The sequence below is a fragment of the Ovis aries genome, chromosome 22 (assembly GCF_016772045.2).
Source record: "Ovis aries strain OAR_USU_Benz2616 breed Rambouillet chromosome 22, ARS-UI_Ramb_v3.0, whole genome shotgun sequence".
Taxonomy (NCBI): Eukaryota; Metazoa; Chordata; class Mammalia; order Artiodactyla; family Bovidae; genus Ovis; species Ovis aries.
In genome coordinates, this window is record NC_056075.1 from 45,011,639 (window position 1) to 45,036,045 (window position 24,407).

General features: G+C 45.6%; 1 protein-coding gene across 2 annotated transcripts in view; it reads right to left on the bottom strand.

Moving 5' to 3' along the window:
* ADAM12 (ADAM metallopeptidase domain 12) overlaps positions 1 to 24,407 on the bottom strand; it is a 391,246-nt gene that overhangs the window by 11,903 nt on the left and 354,936 nt on the right. For both annotated transcript variants that reach the window (XM_027960492.2, XM_027960491.2), the window contains exons 19-21: positions 22,073 to 22,208; positions 21,367 to 21,475; positions 19,027 to 19,206 (exon numbers count right to left, since the gene is read on the bottom strand). In XM_027960492.2, coding sequence (XP_027816293.1) covers positions 19,027 to 19,206; positions 21,367 to 21,475; positions 22,073 to 22,208 — 425 coding nt within the window. The remainder of the gene's footprint in view (positions 1 to 19,026; positions 19,207 to 21,366; positions 21,476 to 22,072; positions 22,209 to 24,407) is intronic.

Genomic DNA, 24,407 nt, shown 5'->3' on the forward strand with positions numbered 1-24,407 from the left:
TAACCTCTTAGCACAGAGCCTGGCACACAGTGACCAATAAGCTACTATTATTGAAGGAGTGAACGGAACCACTTAAAAGCACCCTAATCGTACTGGGATTGCCACACACACACACAACTATATATGAAATAAATAACAGATAAACTACTGTAGAGCACAGGGGACTCAGAGCTCTGTGGAGATCGAAATGGAAAGGAAATTGAAAAAAGACTGGATATACGTATATGTACAGCTGATTCCCTTTGCTGTACAGCAAAAACTGACACAGCATTGCAAAGCGACTATACTCCAATAAAAAAAAAATAATAAAAGCGTCATAAGCCTCCCAACAGACTCACTCTGGGTGATAAACCATGGCCCTAAATCAAGTTCCGTTTCCTGTAAGATGGCAGAAAACTATGAGCGAGATATTAGTGGGCACCGTAAAAATGGAACACATGCACCCATAAACTTGAAAGACTTTGAAGATTAAATAATTCATGACCACATGATGACTAGTTTTGCCACTAAGTATGAATAAGTATCTAGTCTTGCTAGTAAAGATAAGGTCAGGTTTTTACTGCAAGGCTGGAGAGAATGTGAGATGTATGTTACAATGTATCACAGTATATTTGGATTTATCATGGAAGCCTAGGAGGTAATTAGGTGGGCCATTCATTCTGGTTTGCCTGGGACATGCCCAATTTATGGTACTGTTGAATTTATTAATCACAGTCTCTCTAATGTGTCCTGGTTTCAGTTCAGTTCAGTCACTCAGTTCAGTTCGTGTCCGACTCCTTGTGACCCCATGTATCACAGCACGCCAGGCCTCCCTGCCCATCACCGACTCCTGGAGTTCACTCAAACTCATGTCTATCGAGTCGGTGATGCCATCCAGCCATCTCATCCTCTGTTGTCCCCTTCTCCTCCTGCCCCCAATCCCTCCCAGCATCAGGGTCTTTTCCAATGAGTCACCTCTTTGCATGAGGTGGCCAAAGTATTGGAGTTTCAGCCTTAGCATCAGTCCTTCCAAAGAACACCCAGGACTTGTCTCCTTTAGGATGGACTGGTTGGATCTCCTTGCAGTCCAAGGGACTCTCAAGAGTCTTCTCCAACACCACAGTTCAAAAGCATCAATTCTTCGGCGCTCAGCTTTCTTCACAGTCCTACTCTCACATCCATACATGACCACTGGAAAAACCATAGCCTTGACTAGACGGACCTTGTTGGCAAAGTAATGTCTCTGCTTTCTAATATGCTATCTAGGTTAGTCATAACTTTCCAAGGAGTAAGCGTCTTTTAATTTCATGGCTGCAGTCACCATCTGCAGTGATTTTGGAGCCCCCAAATATAAAGTCTGACACTGTTTCCATTGTTTCCTGGTTTTGAGGACAAATTATACAGTCACTGTTGTGATAAAAGCCCAAAGAGTTGAAATGTTGATTGAAAGTTCTGATTCAAACCTGGGCTCAGCAGAAATACCAATCTGCTTCCCTCCTGCCACACCCAGGACAGGTTTCTATGGAAACATGAAGCAGGTAGCCACCTAGGTAAGATGCCAGATTCCCACCGGGCCCAACTGGGACAAACTGGCTTCATGGAACAGTAGTTAGTCAAGGATGAGGGGTCCTCACTTCTCACGGATCAGACCTAGAGCCCAAATCATCTGGGCAGAAGCCCCTGCCGCCCTTGCTCTGACCTTGGAGAGAGGGGCACAGCTTCCGCACTCCCTCTGAGGCATCATTTTTCAGGCTGCCTTTGCAAAACCTGGACCTGGGCTTTCCCGAAGAAGTCCAATCCAACTTGGCCACAAAGGGCCGTCAGGACGGAGCAGAGGAATGACTCCAGGCCTCAGTGAACATAAACTCCACACTCAATAGACATTTCTTTAGACTGACTTTCATTTTTAAAAAGGAAACAAGTTCAGATGCCCCTTTCTCTTCAACCCCTAGGTACCGGAGAAAAACAATGATCTGTTATTAAATAGGGTGGTCTCGGGCTTCCCTGGTGGCTCAGTGGTAAAGAATCCACCCGCCAATGCAGGAGACTTGGGTTCGATCCCTGGTCTGGGAAGATCCCGCGTGCCACGGAGCAGCTGGGTCTGCGCACCAAAAACTACTGAGTCTGTGCTCTAGAGTCCGGGAGCTGCAACTACTGTGCCCTAGTGCACAGCTGCTGAAGCCCACTCACCCTGGAGCCCGTGTTTCACAACGGGAGAGGTCACGACGATGAGAAGCCCACACCCCACAGCTAGAGAGGAGCCCCCTCGCTCGCTGCAACTAGAGCAAAGCCCACACAGCAGCAAAGGCCCAGTGCAACCCAAAATAAATAAACAAAATTACCAAAAAAATAGTGTTCTCATTTCTCCATTTTCTGCTCATATCTTAGCAACAGTCACATATTTCAAATAATTTTTAGAGGGATGAGAATAAATTTTTAGATCCAAATATAGCCCTTTGCCTTGACCATCATAGAGAATTCTCAACTGTTATCTCCGTCTGCATGATCAGCAAGAGGAAGTGCATCCTGCTTCTCCAGAGGGGATCCCCCCAGGAAGACCGGATGTTATCGCAGGAAAATGCCAGAGATGCCACAGAGGTCCCAGTGAGCTTGTGCAGGGCTGAGCTGGGGCTAGAGCAGCATGGATCCTGCTCACCATCTGGCCCATCCCTGGCCCTGCAGGAATGGATGCTTCCTGATAACAACAGGGATAACTGGTTCCCAGGGAAATGCCTTGACTTCTTTTTACTCTTTATTCAGAAGGGGCAGGCGTCCTTGTAAGAACATGTTTGCACCTAGCCGGAAGAGGTCCTTACTTCTTTCCTTCTAAAACCACCTGAAGACAGTAAAGAAAATGCACTTTCTTTTTTCCACTTCTGGGAAAGCTGAATATTTGAGAAAAGGATGCAAAGTGTGCCGCAGGCTGGGCCGGGAAGAGCCCATGAAAGGGAGAACCTGGAAGAGCACCCACCCTGCCTGCCAAGGATGAGACACGGGAGTGAGCAGTTGACACGGGGGTCAGGGCTGAAGGCACAGCAGACAAGGTCAGCCATCTGTGCACGCGCAAAGCAGGGGAGGGTCCTGGCGGGGCTCTGCTGGAGCAGAGGAGGCCAAACCACCACCATCCCTCAAAGCCTGCAGTACGCGCGGTGCCCTAGGAGGTGGGCAACGTAAGAGCTGGTCCTGAGCTCTAACCTGGCCCTTCCCCAACTGGCCTGCAACTGGTCCTTCCTCCCAGGAAGCCCTCCCTTCCTTTAAAGAGGAATTCAGACACACCAATCAAAACTACTGAAAGGAGGAAGGAAGGAACCACAATAAACAAAGGGCCAGCTAAGAACCCGCTGGCAAAAATGTGTATGTATGTAAAGAAACAAAAAAAGGAGCTGGCAAAAGTTAGGAGAAACAGGGAAGGGAAACTAAAGCAACAACGCAAACCAAGGACCTGGATGCACTAAACACAGTCAAGGCTACCGGGCTCCAGCCGAGGCAAAGGAGGAAAAGGTTAAGGGTAAAGGACAAAGAATGGCGGCAAAGTGATCTGAGCAAATAGTACAGAGAGAAAAGATACTCACCATTAACGCACAAAAACTTTTCTGAAAGAGTCAAGTCCTGGAAAGTGTACACTGTTTCCCTGGGGAAGTGCCTGAGACTCATCACAGTGACAGACTTTATTCGGCTGGGCTCCAAAATCACTGCAGATGGTGACTTCAGCCATGAAATTAAAAGAAAAGTTCCTTGGAAGAAAAGCTATGATGGACCTAGACAGCATATTAAAAAGTAGAGACATTACTTTGCCAACAAATGTCCATATAGTCAAAGCTATGGTTTTTCCAGTAGTCATGTATGTGAGAATTGGACCATCAAGAAGTCTGAGTGCTGAAGAATTGATGCTTTTGAACTGTAGTGTTAGAGAAGACCCTTGAGAGACCCTCGGACAGCAAGGAGACCAAACCAGTCCATCCTAAAGGAGATCAACCCTGAATATTCATTGGAAGGACTGGTGCTGAAGCTGAAGCTCCAATACTGTGGCCACCTGATGCGAAGAGCTGACTCGTTGGAAAAGGCTGATGCTGGGAAAGCTTGAGGGCCGGAGGAGAAGAGGGCGATAGAGGGTGAGATGGTTGGATGGCATCACTGACTCAGTGGACATGAGTTTGAACAAACTCCAGGAGATAGTAAAGGACAAGGAAGCCTGGCGTGCTGCAGTCCATGGGGTAACAAAGAGTCAGGCATGACTGAGCAACTGAACGATAACAACAACATCAGAAATAAGACACAACTCTTTAAAGCTACTGGACTTTCAAGGATACAGAGTCATGTCCCTTACGAGGGAAAAAAGATAAGCCAGCTTCCGATTTCTTCAGAGCAGATAGAGAAAGCATGCATAGAAGACTTTCAAGGAAGGAAAGCGTGATGCATTGATTTTATGCCTAAAGCATCATTGAAGAAGTAAAGCAACACCGAACGTGCAAAAATTCAGAGAAAATGTGTCCTGAGTTCTTCTAGAAGAAATTCTGAAAGTCCAACAGAACGGACTTCAGCCAGACAGGAAAAGGATGGCTCAGTGGCAAAAAGATTGAGTGCTAAGTCACTTCAGTGTAGACCTCAGGTTAACAAAGCTGTGGGAATTATGCCTACAGGACAGAAAGTAGATGTCACACGCTGTGATACAGACAGTTCTGTAAGATAGGCATTACAGAACTAACCGAAGTTATGAGGTGGAGCATCCGTTTCTAGATGCACGATGGGCTGGGTTATTTTGACCTATCTTCTCTCTAAAATTGTTGGATAGAATATATTTAATTTTTTTTCCTTGAAAGTATCAAGAGCTACAAGATAGTCAGATGTTATCAGGCCAGCATCTAAGTGAAAGGAGACGCCCAAAGGGCCAAGTAGTACGCTGGAGCTGTAGGTATTTGCCCAGTTAGGGAAACCTGGGGTTTGGTTCTGATCCCCTTTTAAGGTGAGGGATGCAGGGGTTAAAGGTCGGCACCCGTCCCAGTTCTCTTTCTGATCTCGCCTTGATTAAGCTGGGCTCTGCAGAAGACTATACCTCAGGGTAAGAATCTTCCAGAAATCAACACTTATCACCGTCCATCCCTAGCAGACTGCAGGGACAGTTCCCTTATCCCTAGCTAGACTGCAGGGAGAGTTCCCTTGGTGCTCGGCAGACCGACCTGTAACCACAAACTGCCCTTTTGGACCAGAAGCTGACGTCACATCATGCATCACCTGGGTGGCTCAGTAAGTCCTGAGTCATTTCACTGGGCCTCAAGCGGGTGCTGCCCTGGCCAAGTGACGGACACAAATTCACCCTCTCTGAGGGGAACAGCCTTCGTCCTAGACCTGCAAGAGCTCCCAGAGAACTTTCCAGTGAAGTAAGCTCACAGGAAATGACCAGGAAGCAGGGAATCATGAGAAAGAGAGAGAGGGAGGGAAGGATAAAACCTCAGCAGTAACACACCCAAAGATTTTAGATTTTGAAATTATTGGAGCAAACATTCTTATTATGAAAAATAAAAGACAAGCCTCATAGCTGAGTAAGAACCAAAGAGAATATCCAGAAACAAAAAGAAAAACACAGATAAGTACATATTTTGTTACGCTTAGTTTGATACCATTTATATAAACTGAAAAACAAATACTACTCATATATATTATTCATGGATACCTACTTACATAAAAATATATGAAAAGTACTGGAGGAGGGCATGGCAACCCACTCCAGTTATTCTTGTCTGGTGAATCCCATGGACAGAAGGGCCTGGTGGGCTGCAGTCCATGGAGTCCCAAAGAGTCAGACATGACTGGAGTGACTTAGCATGCACATACCCATAGAAAATCAACACCAAACTCAGGCCAGAGCTTGTATCTGGAGTGGGATGAAGCAGTCTATACTATTTAATTTTTCCTTTTCTAATAAAGAAATATATGGATATATCTGAAAGTTAAATAGTTGTATACCTAGAGAAACAGGTAACAATGGTTATTTCTATGTAGTATAAATATGGGTGAATTTTGGATCATTTTTACATTTATATATTTGCTTGACCCTCACTTTTATGAAAGACCTACATTAGTACCTGTTTTCAGTAACCGACAGAAATCTGAAGAGGATCTTTGCTTTCACGCACAAGAAGGCAAATAGCTTTCAGCATTGTGGGGGCAACAGCCATTGAGCAGAGGGGGTGGCACCACCAAGCTCCTGCCCCAGGAATGACACTCAGCATGCCTGCCAGAGCTCTGAACCCTGTTGGTGAGCATCTGTGCTTTATCTGATTTGCATCCCTTAACAAGCTGTGTCCTAAGGTAATCGTTTCTTTATGCCATTTTGGCTTATGAAAGGTTTCACAGAAACACTCTGCTTTTAGGCAGTAGGGAAATCTATTTAAAATATTAGCAACAGCAGAATAAATTTTAATATTTGGGCCAAAGGAGAAAACAAAAGAGAAAACATAGACTCTTTTAAAATTATAAACATGGTAAACACAAAAATGAGAACAGGCACAGATAAAGCAGTGTTTGGGAAACTTCTAGATTTACATGCTATGTAATCAAATATGAATATAAGTGAAATAACGATCTAAGAAGTTAGAGAAAAGCTAAGTACAAAAGAAAAATGGAAGTGATAAAGATAAAAGCAGAATAAAAAGTAGAATAAAAGTTACTATCATTGAGCAAAGACATTACAGATATCCTAATAAAGTTATGTTTTCATTTAATTATCACTAAGTCCAATGAGAGAGATATTATCTCAAATTTGTAGAGGGGAGATGAAAGTAATGTTTCTGTGGTCTAATGGCAGTAAAAGGAAAATTATATATAAAATCTAGGGCTGGTTCTCTGAGAGTGGTGGAGTGGAGGTGGATGTGAGAGCTGGACCGTAAAGAAGGTTGAGCGCCAAAGAATTGATGCTTTCAACTTGTTGTGCTGGAGGAGACTCTTGAGAGTCCCCCTGACAGCAGGGAGATCAAAGCAGTTAATCCTAAAGGAAATCAACCCTGAATGTTCCTTGGAAGAACCGATGCTGAAGCTCTAATACTTTGGCTACCTGATGTGAAGACCTGACTTACTGCAAAAGAACCTGATGCTGGGAAATATTGAAGGCAGGAGGAGAAGGGGGTGGCAGAGGATGAGATGGTTGGATGGCATGACCAACTCAATGGACATGGGTTTGAGCAAACTCTGGGAGACGGTGAAGGACAGGAAAGCCTGGTTTGCTGCAGTCCATGGGGTCGCAAAGAGTCGGACAAGATTTTGAGACTAAACAACAAAGAATGGAGGAGGAGCCCGATAAATCTAGCATAGAAAAGATAAGCCAATAAAGGACAGATAAATATACAAACACAATGAACAGTGCTAAGGATTAGTCAGGAGGTTATCTAGAAAAATAAAGCTGGATTCCTACTTCATTTTATACACTAGCAGATGGATCAAATACTTAAATGTGAAAAAAGATCACGAAGCTACTTGAAATAGAAAAACACATTTGTTAATCTTTGGGTAGATAAACCTTTTTAACAACAAAAAGTGGCAAAAAAGGTGATAAAGCAGTTTACGAAAAAGGGAAAAAATGAATGGATTTTAAACCTGTGAAAGGGTCCCCCATCTCATACATAGGAAGAAAGACATGTAGTTTTCGTTTCAACCTATCATATTGGCAAAGATAAGAAACATCTCTCCACACACTGCATTGATGAAGACTTGGGGAGCAGAAATAGGGACGCATCGCTTAGAGGCATTTCTGCCTTGTCTATCAAGTTTCTAAATGCATAAGGCCTTTGATCAGCAATTATCTATCAAGTTTCTAATGCATGTGGCCTTTGATCTGCAATTGTGCTCCCCGAAATTTGTCCCACATCCATTGTCAAACATGGGCTCAAGGTGCCTGGGCAAGAATATGCCTGTTCAAAGTATCAAATGATGAAACCACCCATGTGGCCATCAGTAAAGGACAGGTTAAAAACTTACAGTGTGGTCCTACCATGAAATACTACACAGCCAGTGAAAAGGATTCGGTCAATCTGGAATAACCAAAGTGGGAAGAAGTACCAGGTGTGCTGCCATTTCATTTCAAGATTAGGATCCAAGGTTTGAAATAAGAGCGATAGCAAGGTGATGGTTGCTGAAGATGGGGGATGGGTAGAGAGGCTTCACTGTACCTTTTAATTTCGAGTGTTTGAAAATTTCCGACTTTTCCATAACCTCTCACTCTGCAGAGAGAGACAGGTGAAAAGAGACTTTTCACTATATTCTAAATTACATTTTACAAAAACCTAGTGTTAATGACTGCTTTTGGGAAGTGAGCCTGGTGATAGAGGTGGGAGGGGGATTACTTTCCAAATAACCCTTTACAACTGTTGGAATTTTTAGCTACAGGCATCCGTTGCCATTACAATATAAAGGTAAAGTGTCAGGCATCCGTTTTTTTTTCATGTACAATTTGGGTGTTTACAGTAATAGAAGTGAGTGGAAAACAAATATTCCTTTGAATACTGTAATCACTTGAATGGCTTCCCTCTGAAGTCATTTCTCTCCAGGGAGATGAAGGTGCTTCCACATCAGATGTGTTTATCTTGTGAGTAGTAGTGCGTGATGTGCTGTGCTGAGTCACTCAGTCATGCCTGACTCTTTGCAGCCCCACGGACTGCAGCCCGCCAGGCTCCTCTGTCCACGGGATTCTCCAGGCAAGAACACTGGAGCGGGTTGCCATTTCCTCCTCCAGGGGACTTTTCCGCCCCAGGGCTCAAACCCATGTCTCTTGCATCTCCTGCCCTGATCGGCGATTCTTTTCCACTAGTGCCACCTGGGAAGCCTCAGTAGATGATATGAAACCCCAAATATTTTAGCTGAAATTCCTGGAAGTTACTGGGTAGGCAGAAGCAAGCAGGAGTCCCAAACCTTGGTAGCTACGATTTAAGAGTCTTATGCTCTAGCTGGGCAGTAGCTCTACTTCGGATTCACCGGATGAAGTGCCTAGGATCTTTTCTCACCTATAGCTCACTGGTCGGGTGGGCCCCGAGGGAGTGTGTGATCCCGTGACAAGGCTTACTATTTACTACTGAGAATTCACCTAGTTCAGTGTGCTTCCTACACGTCTACTGCGTTCACAGTGTGCGCAAGGGCTCAGGTGTGCCTGGAAAGGAATAACAGTCTCCTGCTGCCGGCTATGGGGTCGCACGGAGTCGGACCCGACTGAAACGACTTAGCAGCAGCAGCAGCAGCCTTCTGAAATGGAGCAGGCCAGGTGCCCAGGTAACTCCTGACTGAGGCGGCGGGTGAGTGAGGAGACCCCTGGAAGGACTGCAGGAAGGCTCGGGAGGAGGGGGGTCTTGGGTGGACATCTGGGTAAAAGGATGAAATCTGAGAAGCAGAGAGAAGACACAGAGGACCCTCCCCAGCTTTAGGCTTGCATAATACAGGTTTTTATAATGATCAGTTTTCTTGTATTTCACCTCCCTTCCTTGGGAGTATATCCTGACGCATAGATTTCCTTTTCTCAGTATGTACTGGCATTTCTGACAAGCAAGGGTCTAGATCATCAGGCTTGCAACCTCTGTGAGGGCTGGTTTAAGTATCAGATGCCCACACAGATCAGAATGGTGCAAGTCCTCATTCAAATAAATTCAGATGTGAATTTGTTCTGTGGCAGACAACTCTGTAAGTTTCGGCTCAACCTCAGAGGGACTGGCCAGGACCTCATGGCTCTGAAATCATGGTCTAAATTAGCTTTGCTCCTATTTGTATCCTTTATGAATGAATAGTTATTGCTTATAAGTAACAGCCCATGTTAATTGTTCATCACTCTTTGTGTGGGTTGGGGGAGGGAGGGCTCTTTGGAATAGCTGTCCCCATTTCCCTCTGACACTACTTACATCGAGTCTGACTGCTCTACCATCTTAGAAGAGATGCACAATATCGGGCAGCTTTGTTTTACAAAATACAGTGCGTTGTATGTTCTACAGACACAGATAAGGGGTGGAGGAGAAATGTCAGAAACACTGAACTGAAAATCTCACCTCTACAAACAATGCATGGAGGATTCTTCACATGGAATCTAGAAAGACGGTACTGGTGAACCTATCTGCAGGGCAGGAATGGAGGGCAGACAGAGAGAACAGGTTTATGGAAACGGGCGGTCGGGGGGAGGAAAGAGAGAGTGAGGCGAATGGAGAGGGTAGCACGGAAGCATCTACACTGCCATATGTCAAGTAGATGGCCAGTGGGAATCTGCCACATGACTCAGCGAACTCAACCCGGGGCTCTGCGACCACCTAGAAGGGTGGGAAAGGGTGGGAGGCGGGAGCGAGGTTCAAGAGGGAGGGGACGTATGTACACCTCTGGCTGATTCACGTTGCTGTATGGCAGAAATGAAACCAATGTTGTAAAGCAATTATCCTTCAATTAAAAATACATTAAAAAAAAGATGCCATGAGTATCTGGAATGCAACACAACCGCTGCTATGTTTCTGACCAAGGGCTGGTTCTAAGACCAGTCAAGACAAATGGCTGGAGCATGATACTGTCATAAGCAAAAGTGGAGAGAAATGCAAGCCTCTCCTGTTACTGTATGAGGCTTTGCAGGATGCGAGGTTCCCCCATCCTACCCCATCACAAAAATGGGGAAAATGGATTAAAGATTGCCGAGGCAGCCAGTGATCTAAGACTTGCTCGCCATCACTGTCTTCCTGCTGTTTCTTCCTTCTGCCCCCTCTGTATCCACCCGTCTGTGCAGCCACGTTAAGTCTGCAGCCCTGATGTCCACCTCTGGGGGTCTTGCTATTTGGCCTCATGTTGCCGTGAACTTCCCTGATGGCTCAGAGGGTAAAACATCTGTCTGCAATGCAGGAGCCCCGGGTTCGATCCCTGGGTCAGGAAGATCCTCCCTGGAGAAGGACATGGCAACCCATTCCAGTACTCTTGCCTGGAAAATCCCATGGACAGGTGAGCCTGGTAGGCTACAGTCCATGGGGCCGTGAAGAGTCGGACACAACTGAGCGACTTCACTTTCACTTTGCCGTGTTCCCTCCTCTGTGAAATGGGGTATTGGTGGTGTCTGCCTCCTAGACCCCTCCAGGTGGTTAGAAATGCCTGCAAAGCACTTAGCCTGGGGCCACTAGCCACATAACTGGTGCTCAACACATGCTTGCTGTTTCTTAACAACTCAAAACACAACCGAGACGCTCCTTATCCTAGAACACTTAGGGTAATAACTCAAACAGGCATACACACACATACAACTATAGACCATTCGGTTATAAGACTAAGAATAGGAATTAATCCTGCCTTTGCTGGAATTTCTGCAGCACAGAAACGTGCCAGAAACAGGGTTGGCAGATATTCTCATAAGCCCATCTGCTGTCTCAAGAAAGGACCTGAATTCAGCAAAAATCAGTCTAAGAGATAGGTTCAGTTGCTTTTCTTCTTTTTTCCTATTGTTCTAGTAAAGAAGCCAATCTAACTGGAAAAACAGCTTTAGCCAGTCAGGTCAGTAGCATTACCCACTGATAAGATTCTACGGAGGAAAACCACTTCCTAACTTTTCCCAGGAAATGTAGGGCTTAAAAAAATAAAACAATCCAAGTAGGGTCACACATCAGCATGTACAGTTCAAATGCTATTTTATGGAGCAAAAAAACCTTAAAAAAATTACAGATAAGTGCTAAGTGATGCTTTCATGAGGTTTTTACTCGTTTCAAGGATGGCCCATCTGTGGATTGAAGGTGCCACTTATACTCCCATTAGAATCATGGCACACTGCAGTCTGACAGCAGAAAATTGCATTTCGATCTACTTCTTAGCACAGACTTCTCTAGATATAATTCGGTGCGTGGAGAAATCTATTTCTTAGATGTGACATTGAATGTGCTCTTATTTAAACTCTAGATGAGTGAATTAAGCCTATTAGTCATAATAAAGTGCATAAAGGATTTCAGTTTGCTACATCCTAGAAATCTAACGAAACTCCAGAGTTTGCCCCCCAAGCCTGCTCCTTGTCTCAGCGGGGAATGCATTTGGGCGCACGGGGGGTTTGGCAGGTAAGACAATCACCCGTGTTGTCACACCTCCTAGTCTCTCGAACCACACCGGTTTTTTAAAATTCATCTTTAGTGACTTGAGACCCTCTCTTGGGTGATGGTACGACACTCCACCCATGCCCAGAGCTCTCTCAGGTTCCCTGGGTGCCGTCTGTGTCAGGGGGCTGTGCCCACTGCCTCCCACCCTGGGCTCCTCCAGGCTGGATCCTCTCCTGGCAGCTCAGGATTGAGCCTGCAGGGAGCCGTCCTCTCCCCCGTACATGTGCCCCTGGTGTAACCGCGGCCTCTCCCTCATCTGCCAACCAACCTGAGACCCACACCAGGCTGCAGTGGTCTGCGCCCTGCGCTGAGGTTTCAGGATGGAAGGGAATTGGCAGGCAGAAAAGGAAAACATAAAACTCCATGTCAGATGTTACTTCTCCTGGAGTCTCTGGCTCACCCAGGGCCTCTCAGAGCCCCCTTCCCTCGTGGAAGTCAAGTCAGTTGACTTTACGGATGATGTCTGGGGTCAGGGCAAAGAATCATTTCATGCTACAAAGCGCAGCTCGTGAGCTCCCAGAAGCAGTCTCATTCTCTGCCTGGGTATCAGAGCTCAAGCTTGCTGCCCGAAGACGCACTTCCAGAATTCTGCTCGGGACACATGCTCGGACGCATGCTCCTCTTTAACATATATTACTTTAACATGATTGTACGGGTGCAAGCTTGTATGTTTTTGAACACTTTTGTAATCCAGAGGAAAAAACCACCTAAAATATCTTAAGATTAACCATCGCATCACTGAAGGAGGAAACCGAAGAGGCTCTGTTTGAAAGCAGGACTCCATCTTGGGCCGGACTGTGCACTTTGAGCTATATGCCCAGTATCTATGGAAATAACATACCAACTGGAAAACCAGATCCCAGATGGAAGAGCCCCAGGGCTCATACCTAGACTCTCTGTCCCTAAAAGAATACCGTATTATTTATGTAACGCAATAGAATCATAAAATCTATTATGCTTATTGGGGTATGACCACAGGTATGACCACAGCCCTATTGATAATTGTCCACAGTTAACTACCTAGGCTTAAGGCATGGGAATCACAGGTTAATTTTGATTGTATCTTTCTTTTCCTTTGTTCAGACTAGTTTCAGGGAATTTGGGGAGGTGGGTTTGGGCACGAACACTTAGGGTATATAAGGCTTTCACAAAAACTGGTTGGGGTCCTTGGCTAAGAGGAGACTCTGCCTTGGGCCTGCTGGAGTAATAAAATGCACTGCACTATCGGCATCGTCCTTCTGAGTGAGTTTGTTTCCCGGAACGCGTGGCTACAACATCATCAGAAAGCTGTCCCAAACCCTCTGGAGTCCTCCGGTCGCCACTCCTGGAACCTGCCCTGTTTTTCTTTCCTCCTTTTTCTCTTCCAGAGTCTGAGACGAACTCTCTATGCAGTGCTGTCCCTGGGCGCTCTGCAGTGGTCCGTGAGCTGGCAGTGGGCTGGTTTGTCTGACCTCCTCACTGACGTGCCTGTTCTTGGTGACTTGTGAGCATAACATGCCAGGCAGAGCGGGGCCAGGACTGTGCCAGGCGAAACAACGGTATTCCACCAGGCTCCCTGCCTGTGTGCAGTTGCATGTGACCACACACCCCTGTGTGTGACTTCTTTTTTTTTTTTTTTTCCCATCATTTTTCTAGCCTTTTCTCAAGCCCACACTGTGCCTTTCATGCTCAGGCTATGTTTCAGGAGAACTCAGGAGCAGTCAGCTAAAAGCCAGATGAATATACTGAATGCTTTCCATCTCAAAGAGCTGACAGGATGAAAGGGAAATGAAAGTTCGCTTCCTCGATCAAGGCCAAGGAGTTAGTTTGAGAAGCTTGAGTTGCAAGGCTCATTTCCCTGAGAAGGAAATGGTAGCCCAGAAAGGCCCATCTGTGGACAAAAGAGAGTTGATTCAACTGTCCTTGATTTTTAAAGATCACACAGAACACTTGATGGCAAGATGGAGCATTTTCTGTAAAGAACTAACTTACCCTTCGGACGTGAGGTCAACCACTAACATGGTGTTTATGAAAGTGTTTTCCTTCCGGAAAGTGTAGATGGTGAGCCTGGATGGATGAGGCAGGGCTAGCCACCGAGCGTGTGTCTGTCGCATCCTGGGGGACAGGGCACAGGTAATGCTGAGGTACCAAGGGCCAGTGGGTTCGATCTGTGCCGCCAAACAAGAACCACCTCCCAGAGGCGCCGCACCTGCATGGGATTAATGCCGGTCCCCTCGGCGTGATGAGAAAGTGCAAGCCTAATCCAGATCATATGTCTCGGAAAAGCTCCAGACAGACCCCCGCCTGGAGTGAGAAATGTGGATTTTTCAGTTACTAATGTTTAAAGGGTAACATTTCCTTAGTTTCATAAAACAGAATGAAGCCCTTTTTTGAGGCCTGCTTTAAAGGAAATCTTGAAGGCGTCATCACTTCTGTAGGCACTCACTGCTGGTAGGAAAAAAAGACACCAGCAAGTAAAAATATCCTTTCTTATTAGTGGGAGTCCCAGTGTCACATGGTACACAGGTGAGCTACTTACAGGGAGGCAGGAAAAGCCCCAGGACAAGAGAATCCTTGGAGAAGAGGCTGACGGGTTCTGTGAATTACTGAAATTTGTGTACGAAGTATTGCATGTGGGTGCATTCTCAAGGGTTCATAGTTTTCATCAGATTCTCGAAAAAATCCATATGCCCAGAGAAGTTTAGAAAGTACTCATCCCTTCCACTAATGCAAATCCAAGACAAGTTCCCAAAATGAATGTAAAAGTACCATCAATGGGCAACAAAATAAGTTACAGGTGGGTCTTGATTGAAATGGGAGAAGACTTTGTAAGCACAAAAGGAATAGGAGGATTCACCAAGGACTAATAAATACCCAAAACTGGAATTTTTACAAAAAAAAAAAAAAACAAAAACAAAAAAAAACCCACCCAGCATAAATAAAACTGAAAGGCAAACTAGGGAGATGTTTACAGTAAATTACTAGAAATGGGTAAGGATTCTTAACCTATTAAGAAAATGAACTCGAACAAATAAGAAAAACTCTCAAACAGAGAAAAACAGGCAAAGCGTGGGAATAGACAACTCACAGAACAAATACAGTTAATAGCAGCTGTGTGCTGGAGCTGGCTGCTACCAGCATATACTGGCTGATTCTCTGCTCTTGATTCAGAGACATCACCTCAATAACCTGAAATTAATCACGGTGGAGTTTTTACAGCAGAGAAATCACCTACAAATCAAGGCTTTTTTTTGGATAGTCAATTTACCAGCACACTCTGTTAATAGATATACAAATCACCTACAAATCAAGGCTTTTTTTTGGACAGTCAATTTACCAGCACAATCTGTTAATAGATATACAAAAAGCAGTTCAAGTGTACCAGCAGTCAAAGAAATTCAGAGAGAAATGAGGTCTGGATGAGATGAAATAAGCACACTTCACCCTATTCCCCCTGCAAATCACAACATAAAAGTCTGCAGAAAGTCCATAAAGCAACCGACAGACACTCTGAAAGATGGAGAAAAGTAAATGGACTGGCTAGGGATCTCAGAGGGCTTCCCAGGTGGCTCAGTGATAAAGAACCTGCCTGCCAATGCAGGAGACACAGGAGACGCAGGTTTGATCCCTGGGTCTGGAAGATCTCCTCGAGGACGGCATGGCAACCCACTCCAGTACTCTTGCCTGGAGAATCCCATGGACAGAGGAGCCTGGCGGGCTACAGTCCATGGGGTAACAGTCAGACATGACTTAGTGACTAAACAACAACAGGGACCTCAGAACTCAAGGAACTGCCCAGTAGTGAGTCCTAGGTTTTTTCTGTTTCCTCCTTCTTTATATCTTGGCCTGGGCGCTGGGGGAGATGTCCCCACCCCCAATCTGAAAATGCAATAGTATCAGACTGAAAAAAAGAAAAGAAAAGAAAAAAGGCCTGAGGAGAGCCTGTCTTTAGCTAAAAGAACAGAAGCATGAGCCAGTAAGAGATACATTGTGGCCACACCTGACCTAATTCTGCCTCCAGGTGAGACTAGAAAAAAGCCACGCCCTGCTGTCCCCACTGGGTACCACATCCTGGACATGGCCCAGGCCTGTTACCCATCCCTCCCTATAGCAACAGGCCTCATCTCTTCCCCGGAACAAAGCCTGTGGATGGAACTTCCTAGTGGATTTCTTATCACCACAAAGACCAGAAGGAAACAGGGCAACACTTCACATCTTGAAAGAAGAAAACAGGCAACCCAGAATTCTATATACGTGGAAAATATTTTCCAGTAATGAAAGCGAAACAGACATTTTCAGGGGAAGGAAAACGAAGAGGATTTTTCACCAGCAGATCTGCTTTAACGGAACAAAAGAAGTCTTTTCAGATGTAAACGAAATGATAACAGCAAGAAACCTGGGGCGTCAGAAGTGAAGGAGGAACAGGAGGAGGGACGGCATGAGTAGGTCCTGTAAACCATCCTCCTTAAGCTTAAAAAACGATGCTTGGTGGTTAAAAGCAAAAATGACAACATCTGAAATGGTCTCATTACAGAAAGGAATGATACGGACACTGAAGGCATCCGTATCACAGAGGGAGAAGAATAAAGGGACGGGGAAGATGGTGAAGCTTTACCTTCCACTTGAAGTGATAAAATATTGATACTAGTAGACTGTGATACATTATGTACATACAATGTAATCTTTAGGGCAGCAGTTTTCAATTAGGGGTGATTGTGTCTCCTAGGAGACATCTGGCCATGTTTAGAGGGATGATTACAGATGCTACTGCCATCTACAGTTGGTAGAAACCAAGATGCTGCTAAACATTCTGTGATACACAGGACAGTCTGATACAACAAAGTATCATCCAGTCCAAAATGTCAACAATGCTGAGGCTGAGAAACTCTGCCCTAAGGCAGCCAGACAAAAATGTACAGACAGACAGATGTCATAAACACTACAGATGAATCAATAATGGAATAGGGAAAAATGTTCAGCAAGCCCACAGGAAGTCAGGAAAGAGGGGCATGATAAAAACTTTAAAACGGTAGCCTTCAATTCTATCAATAATTATATTAAAAGTAAATGGTCTGTACACACCAATTAAAAGCCCGTGACTGACAGAACGGATGAAAAATACATGCCTCAACTCTATGCTGTTTCTCAGAAACTCATTTCAAGTAAAAAGATGGAAAGACACATTCCTTGCAAGCGCCAATCCAAAAAAAAAAAAACCAACAAAAAAAACCTGAGCAAATATATTAATGTAAAATAAAACAGATTTTAGAACAAAGGCACCAGAACCAAAGAAGGACATTTGTTGCTGTTGTTTAGTTGCTAGGTCATGTCCAATTCTTTCGCGACCCCATGGACTTTAGCTAGCCAGGCTCCTCTGTCCAGGGGATTCTCCAGGCAAGAATACCGGAGTGGGTTGCCAGTTCCTTCTCCAGGGGATCTTCCTAATCCAGGGACTGAACCCAGGTCTCCTGCATCTCCTGCACTGGCAGGTGGGTTCTTTACCGCTGAACTACCAGGGAAGCCCCAAATGAAGGATGTTACATGCTGATAAAAGGGTCAGTTCACCAAGAAGACACAGCAGTCCAGATTGGTTTGTACCACAAACATCAGAGCTTCAAAACACATGAAGTAAAAACTGATGGCTGAAAAGAGACACATTTATAGCTGGAAACTTCAACATCCCTTTCAGTAATCTATAGAACTACTAGATGGAAAAAGCTATTTTATGTATCAAATGGGCAACGCTTTGAAATATTAATACTTAATACCAGCAAAGTCATGGTGAGACAGATGCTCTGTACTAGTATGGGAACATAAGTGCATGTCAGTCTTGAAAAATATTTATATATATTCAGAGGCTTAAAATGGTTACACCATTTTCTCACCAGTGATTATATCTTTGTCCTTTGTATTCTGTGTTTAATTTTGTCCCCACCTCAAGTTTCCTGTCATACAAACAGAATCTGTTACCGCCAACAGCATAAAAGTGAGATTGTACACATGAAGTGTGTTATATACTCTTGCAACTGGTGCGCAGAAAGTAAATCAGTGGTAAAGATTTTTGTAAATGCTTTTTGAAGGTGAAAAATGGTAAGAAAGTATGCCCATTCCCATTCCCATCTCCCAATGAGTCGGCTCTGTGCATCAGGTGGCCAAAATATCAGGTATCTTATTGTATTTACTGTAAATACCTGTTTTATCGGCCAAGCCGAATTATTCACAGGGCCACCTGTCACTCTCCAAAATGTCGTAGTATATAGGTCAAGGGTCCCCAGCCTCTGGGATCTAATGCCTGATGATCTGGGGTGAAGGTGATATGATAAAAACAGAAATACAGCGCACAATAAATGAAATGCCCCTGAGTCACTTGGAAACCGTCCTCCCCACCCCTCAGCCACAGAAAAGCTGTCTTCCATGGAACCAGACTCTGGTGCCAAAAAGGTTGGAGGCTATTGGTATAGATGACAAGTTGAATGGGCACCCTCACTATTCTGAATAGAAGAGATAAAAATAGTCCTAAGAGGACATCCCCAGCAGTCCAGTGGTTAAGAAACTGCCTGCCGACGCAGGGGACAAAGGTGTGATTCCTGGTCCAAGAAGATTCCGCATGCCTCAGAGCAACCAAGCCTGTGTGTTACAACCACTAAGCCCACGCCCTAGCGCCCATGCTCTGCCATAAGAAGCTGTCACAGCGAGAAGCCTGCACACTGCAGCCAGAGAGAGCCCACGTGTAGCGCCGAAGACCCCGTACAACCAGAAGCAAACAAAAAATATCCCTCAGAAGAGCTAAACTATACTGCACCACAACTATGCCCCCAACACGGTACTACATGCTTTCCGTGGACGGTCTCATTTACCCATCTCAGGGGCTGAATTAACTCTGTTTTATACAGGCGCTGAGAACTTGAGCAACTTGTCCAAGTTCAGACGCTGGTAAGTAGCAGAGTCCGGATTCCAAGCACCTCCATCAGGCTAAGAGCTGAGGGCATACCTGGGCCTGCCTGAGTGCAGGGTTGGCCGGCAGGGGTCTGGCAGGGACGGAGGGCACGCGAGGAGCCTGGTGCAGGGGTGGGAGCCCTCGCTGTGGGGAACTCGGCCGAGGGGCGTCGAGGGCCTTGAGGGGTCTGCTGATGTCCACGTGCTGACACGGCGGCACTCTCCGGGTGTTGTCCTGCGGGGTCAGAGCAAAGAGCCACAGTGTGACCATTACTGGGAATCCCCTGGAGGACACGCAGTGCTAACGCCTCTGCTAAAGCTGCAGGGGGAAGGGGCTGGAGGAAGGGTGAGAAATCAAGGAGTTACAGGAAAGGGAATCTATCATTATTTACGTAAACGTCAGAATTCTAACAGAAGCACCCTTCTCACCTCCAAATCTGAACCCATGGGGACGGACTTTTTTCTTGTTTTAATTTCTTTCTTGAGTGTAGTTGCTTTTCAGTGTTGTGTTAGCTTCTACAGCAAGGTGAACCAGCTATACGTATACCTCCCCCCGCCGCCTTTTTAAAAAATTTCCTTCCCGTTTAGCTCTGGGATCAATTTCTATTTGAATTTTTAAAAATTGGATTAATTAATTAGCAGGTAGGTGCAAGGCACCTCAGGAAGTGTCAACACGTGTTAAGACACAGACCAGAAATTCAGGAAATTCCAAAGGACTTGTGAAAATGAGATGCAGTTCAATGTACACAAGGCTCAGTGAGAACCAAGGAAGGAGGAGCATCGGGGATTCTGGAAGCCAAGGGTGGAGGTTGGGTCTGGGTCCAGAGGAACACTGCCCACATGGTGGCCTTGTGTTTAGTGACAGATGAGATTGGACGCGGTATGAGCCTCACATACCCTGTCCCTCCCTGCCTCCCTCTTTTATTCCTTTCCCTCTAAAAACAGCTTTACTGAGGTTTAATTGACTGTTAGTTGCAGTCAATATTTAAAATGTACATTTGGTAAATTTTGATAGAGGTTCACACCCATGAAACCATCACAAGCAAAACAATGAACATACCCATCGCCGTCATCAGCTATGTCTCATTTCCACTAGCCCTTTGACTTGTGAAGTCCTTCCCTCTCTTTTTCCCAGCAACAATTGATGTATTTTCGGTCATTATAAATTGGTTTGCATTTTCTAGAATTTTATAAAAATGGAATCATTGTTTTTGGTCTGGCTTCTTTCACTCGGCATGATTATTTTGAGATGTATCCAAGATATTGTGTGTATCAATAGTTCATTTTGTCTTATTCTGAACAGCATCCCACTGTGCAAATATAACAAAATGTGTTTACCCTTCTACCTGATTGGTATTTGGGTCATTTCTGGTTTTTGATCCTTCAAAAATAAAGCTGCATCTTTGACTCTCACAAATAAAGCTGTTTTCCCCTCATGTCCATGGTTGGGGGTGGAAAGTGGCAATGCTTATTAGGAATGGCTTCTCTTTGGAACCCAACTCTCTACACTTTTTGGACTGAGGGAGATAAAATAGATTTTCTTTTCTGGTTTTTTTTTTTTTTTTTTTTTTTGCTTACTGAACACCTGATAATGATTCAAAAAATCATTTGTCATTTATTGACACAAATAGTTTCCTGCTACAATCTGGACTCTTGCTGAATGAGTTCAATATTCAGGAATTCTTATAGATATATCAGAAACACTTGGTGGGGGAAACTAAATATCAGAGTGAATGCTAGTCAACATTCACCAGGGCAGTAGGAAAGTTAAGAGACAGCAGGGAGCGGGAGGCCCTTTAAGGATCCAGCTCTTTGAAGCTGTGGGTTGGACAGAGCTTCCACAGTTTGTGGTTGGAGCAAAATGGGCCCAACCAAGGGCTCAGGGTAATGTTTCGAAATACCTTGGGAGTAGCTCTTAGAAATACCCTCATTGTGACTCTTGGAAACACCCTCAGTGTGAGCCATAGACACACCCTTAGTGTGACCCTTAGATGCGCCCTCAGTGTGCCCCTTAGACGCACCCTGGGAGTAGCAGGGAGCCACAGAAGCCCCCCTACCCAGTCCACAGCACCCTCGCACCACAGCAGGGGTCCAGCATCAGGACCGGCAGAGGGCAGGCCCAGTCCCCTCCCCTTCCCCATGGAGTCGGGCCGCCTGGGTGAAGGCGGGGAAATGACCAAGACCACGTTCCTTCTGGGGATGTGGGCTCCGTGGAATCCGGCACCCTGAGCCTCTCCCAGCCCAACCATCGCCTCAGGGAGCCTCTGTCATCCTGAGGGGGCTGACCCAGTGCTTTTCAGGAAGAGTCTCAGGGTCGAGTCCTGCTCAATCTCCTGTTGAAACACCCGCGTCCTCACGTGCTCGCTCACTCACCTCTTGCTTGTTGGAAACTCACCTTAGGTGTGCTGGAAGGTGGCGGCTTCCTCATCGGGCCTTTGCTGAGGTGGGTGAGGTGGGCCTGGCTGGGCTGGGAGCCCCTGGGGGGCCGGGAGGCGCGCACGCACCTGCAAGGCAACCCCAGACACGCTCACGGGGGGGCACCACCATCTCTGCCTGACTCGACTTTCCCTGTGTTTTTCACAGTAACGCTCAAAACACAACTCACTTCTTTTAACTCAGTGTGGTAACCATGCAAGAGAAAAGATTTACTCTCTCACAGGACTAAAATATAAATACTGAGTTCTTTCCCCCAGAGCCATTATTCTGTTAAACTAAAGTTCTTGCAATGCATAGAAACACAACTTTGCGACACCTGGGAGACTTTGCAGAAAGCTGGCATTTTAGCAACATCTTGGAATATATTTGGATGAAAAGCTACCCCAGCCGATAAAAATGTTTTAATATCCCATGTCTTATAAAAATTACTAAGGTTAGGGTGGGGAAAACACACCAGTGGAATTCATCAGCACCCTGCTTATTTATGTAATAAGCAGTGAATAGTTTGAGGGGAAAGTGAAAGGGGCAGCTGGTCTGGCAGAAACGTTAAAACACCAAACGAACAGAAAATCTGACCCCTTCTTTGCTAAGAAACGCAATGATAAGCAGTTGGTCGACTTTTTCCAAACGCCATTTCTTGAAAAGATGACCCCAACCCAGGGTACCTTAGCTTTTCGATGGTGTTCTTTTTATCTGTAAACAGCAGTCGTATCAACGTCTTCCTTTTGAGGTAAACCACACATCCAGCAGCAAGAAGACAGAGGATGGTGACCAGAATTCCTATCGTTAAACCCTGGTTATCTGAAACAAAGCACATTCGACTCAGAGAACGAGGCAGTTATAGTGAAATATGGGGAGTATGAAATCGTGACATTTATGGCAAAACGAACTTGGAAGGAAAGACCAGAAATGCAGTGAGTAAATCCTTGAATGGTGTACGGATAAATTAGCCTTACTTCAAAGGTCGTGCTTGAGGTGCAATCTGCCTCGCCATCATTCATTGCTGACAAGTCTGGAATTTGCTAAAGGGGAATATAATCTGGCAGGTGGGACCACAGCTCTGGCCACATGGGCCCCCCCAAGCATGCCAACAGCAGGGGAATGGTGGTCAGAGAAAGCAACAGGGAGCTGTCACTAGAACCCCATCAGAACCAAAGTGAAGTGAAGTCAAAGTGTCAGTTGCTCAGCTGTGTCTGACTCTTGCAACCCCATGGGACTGTAGCCCAGCAGGCTCCTCTGTCCATGGAATTCTCCAGGCAAGAATACTGGGGGATGTTCCCAACCTAGGGATCGAATCAGGGTCTCCTGCATTGCAGGCGGATTTTTTTTTTTAACCATTAGAGCCACCAGTGGTCCCCAAATCGAAGTCTTCCCAGCCCCAATGACACTCCTTCAATCTCTTTCCTTCTCTCATTCTTGGGGGTTGGAATCTGTTTTACTTTTGTTTTTTTAATTTTTTTAGACCAAGATCTTACTTCTGGTTATCATCAAATTGGAAGGTGAAAAAGAACATGCTGTTTAAATGAAACACCCTTGGATTTCGTTTTGTTGTGTTAGGGACTTAAAACACAGCCTGTGGGGGGCAAACCCCCATTTCTGGGAGGATGCTATTTACATTCTTGAAGGAAAGATCCCCTTTTCTGTGACTTGATTCCATTTTGTTTAGTATAGAGACTCTAAGATTCCTCAAGGATGCAGACAGGAAGGGGAAATCAAGCCATTGGGTTGGTTTGACAGCAGCTGTGGCCAAGGGCTGTCTGTGGAGGGCTCTGGGTGCCAGGAGTTGGGGGTTCACCAGGGCTGTGGGTTCCTTGGGAGCGCAGATCTCAGTTCACTGGTCTGTTCTCCCACCAGCTGCCAGGGTCTGTGCCACTTGGTAGGTGTCCCGCAGTCCTTCTGGGCTGCTGCTGATGGCCGTGGCTGCAGCTTCTGTACCTAGGCTCTCCTACCTCCGACCGGGATGTTTGGCTGGTTGGGAACCAGAGAAGCCACTCCCACCCTGGGGTAGAAAGACTTTAGACCCTGTTTCTGGACTTTGTCCTCAACTGACAAGTCCTACCAAGGATGTGTCTAAGGAAGACAATCAACATAAGACTGTCTGGATTCACTTGTTCAGTGTAACTGGAAAAGTCTTGCTCTGGTTTCCTGGCTAACATGCACCTCTTTTGAGGCTGAGCCGGCAGTCTAGGGGCCTCTGGTTAAGGTCCTATTGTGTCTTAACACAGCTCATTAAAAGGTTTCCCTGTCCTTCACCATCTCCCGGAGCTTGCTCAAACTCATGTCCATCGAGTTGGTGATGCCCTCCAACCATCTCATCCTCTGTCTTCCTCTTCTCCTCCTGCCTTCAATCTTTCCCAGCATCAGGGTCTTTTCCAATGAGTAAGCTCTTCGCATCAGGTGGCCAAAGTATTGGAGTATAGTTTCTCCGTTCAGTTCAGTCGCTCAGTCGTGTCTGACTCTTTGAGACCCCATGAATCGCAGCACACCAGACCTTCCTGTCCATCACCAACTCCTGGAGTTCACTCAAACTCATATCCATCAAGTCAGTGATGCCATCTAGCCATCTCATCCTCTGTCGTCCCCTTCTCCTCCTGCCCCCAATCAGAGCTTTTTCCAATGAGTCAACTCTTCACATGAGGTGGCCAAAGTACTGGAGTTTCAGCTTTAGCATCATTCCTTCCAAAGAACACCCAGGACTGATCTCCTTTAGAATGGACTGGTTGGATCTCCTTGCAGTCCAAGGGACTCTCAAGAGTCTTCTCCAACACCACAGTTCAAAAGCATCAATTCTTTGGCACTCAGCTTTCTTCACAGTCCAACTCTCACATCGACACATGACCACTGGAAAACCATAGCCTTGACTAGACAGACCTTTGTTGGCAAAGTAATGTCTCTGCTTTTTAATATGCTATCTAGGTTGGTCATAACTTTCCTTCCAAGGAGTAAGCGTCTTTTAACTTCATGGCTGCAATCACCATCTGCAGTGATTTTGGAGTTTCT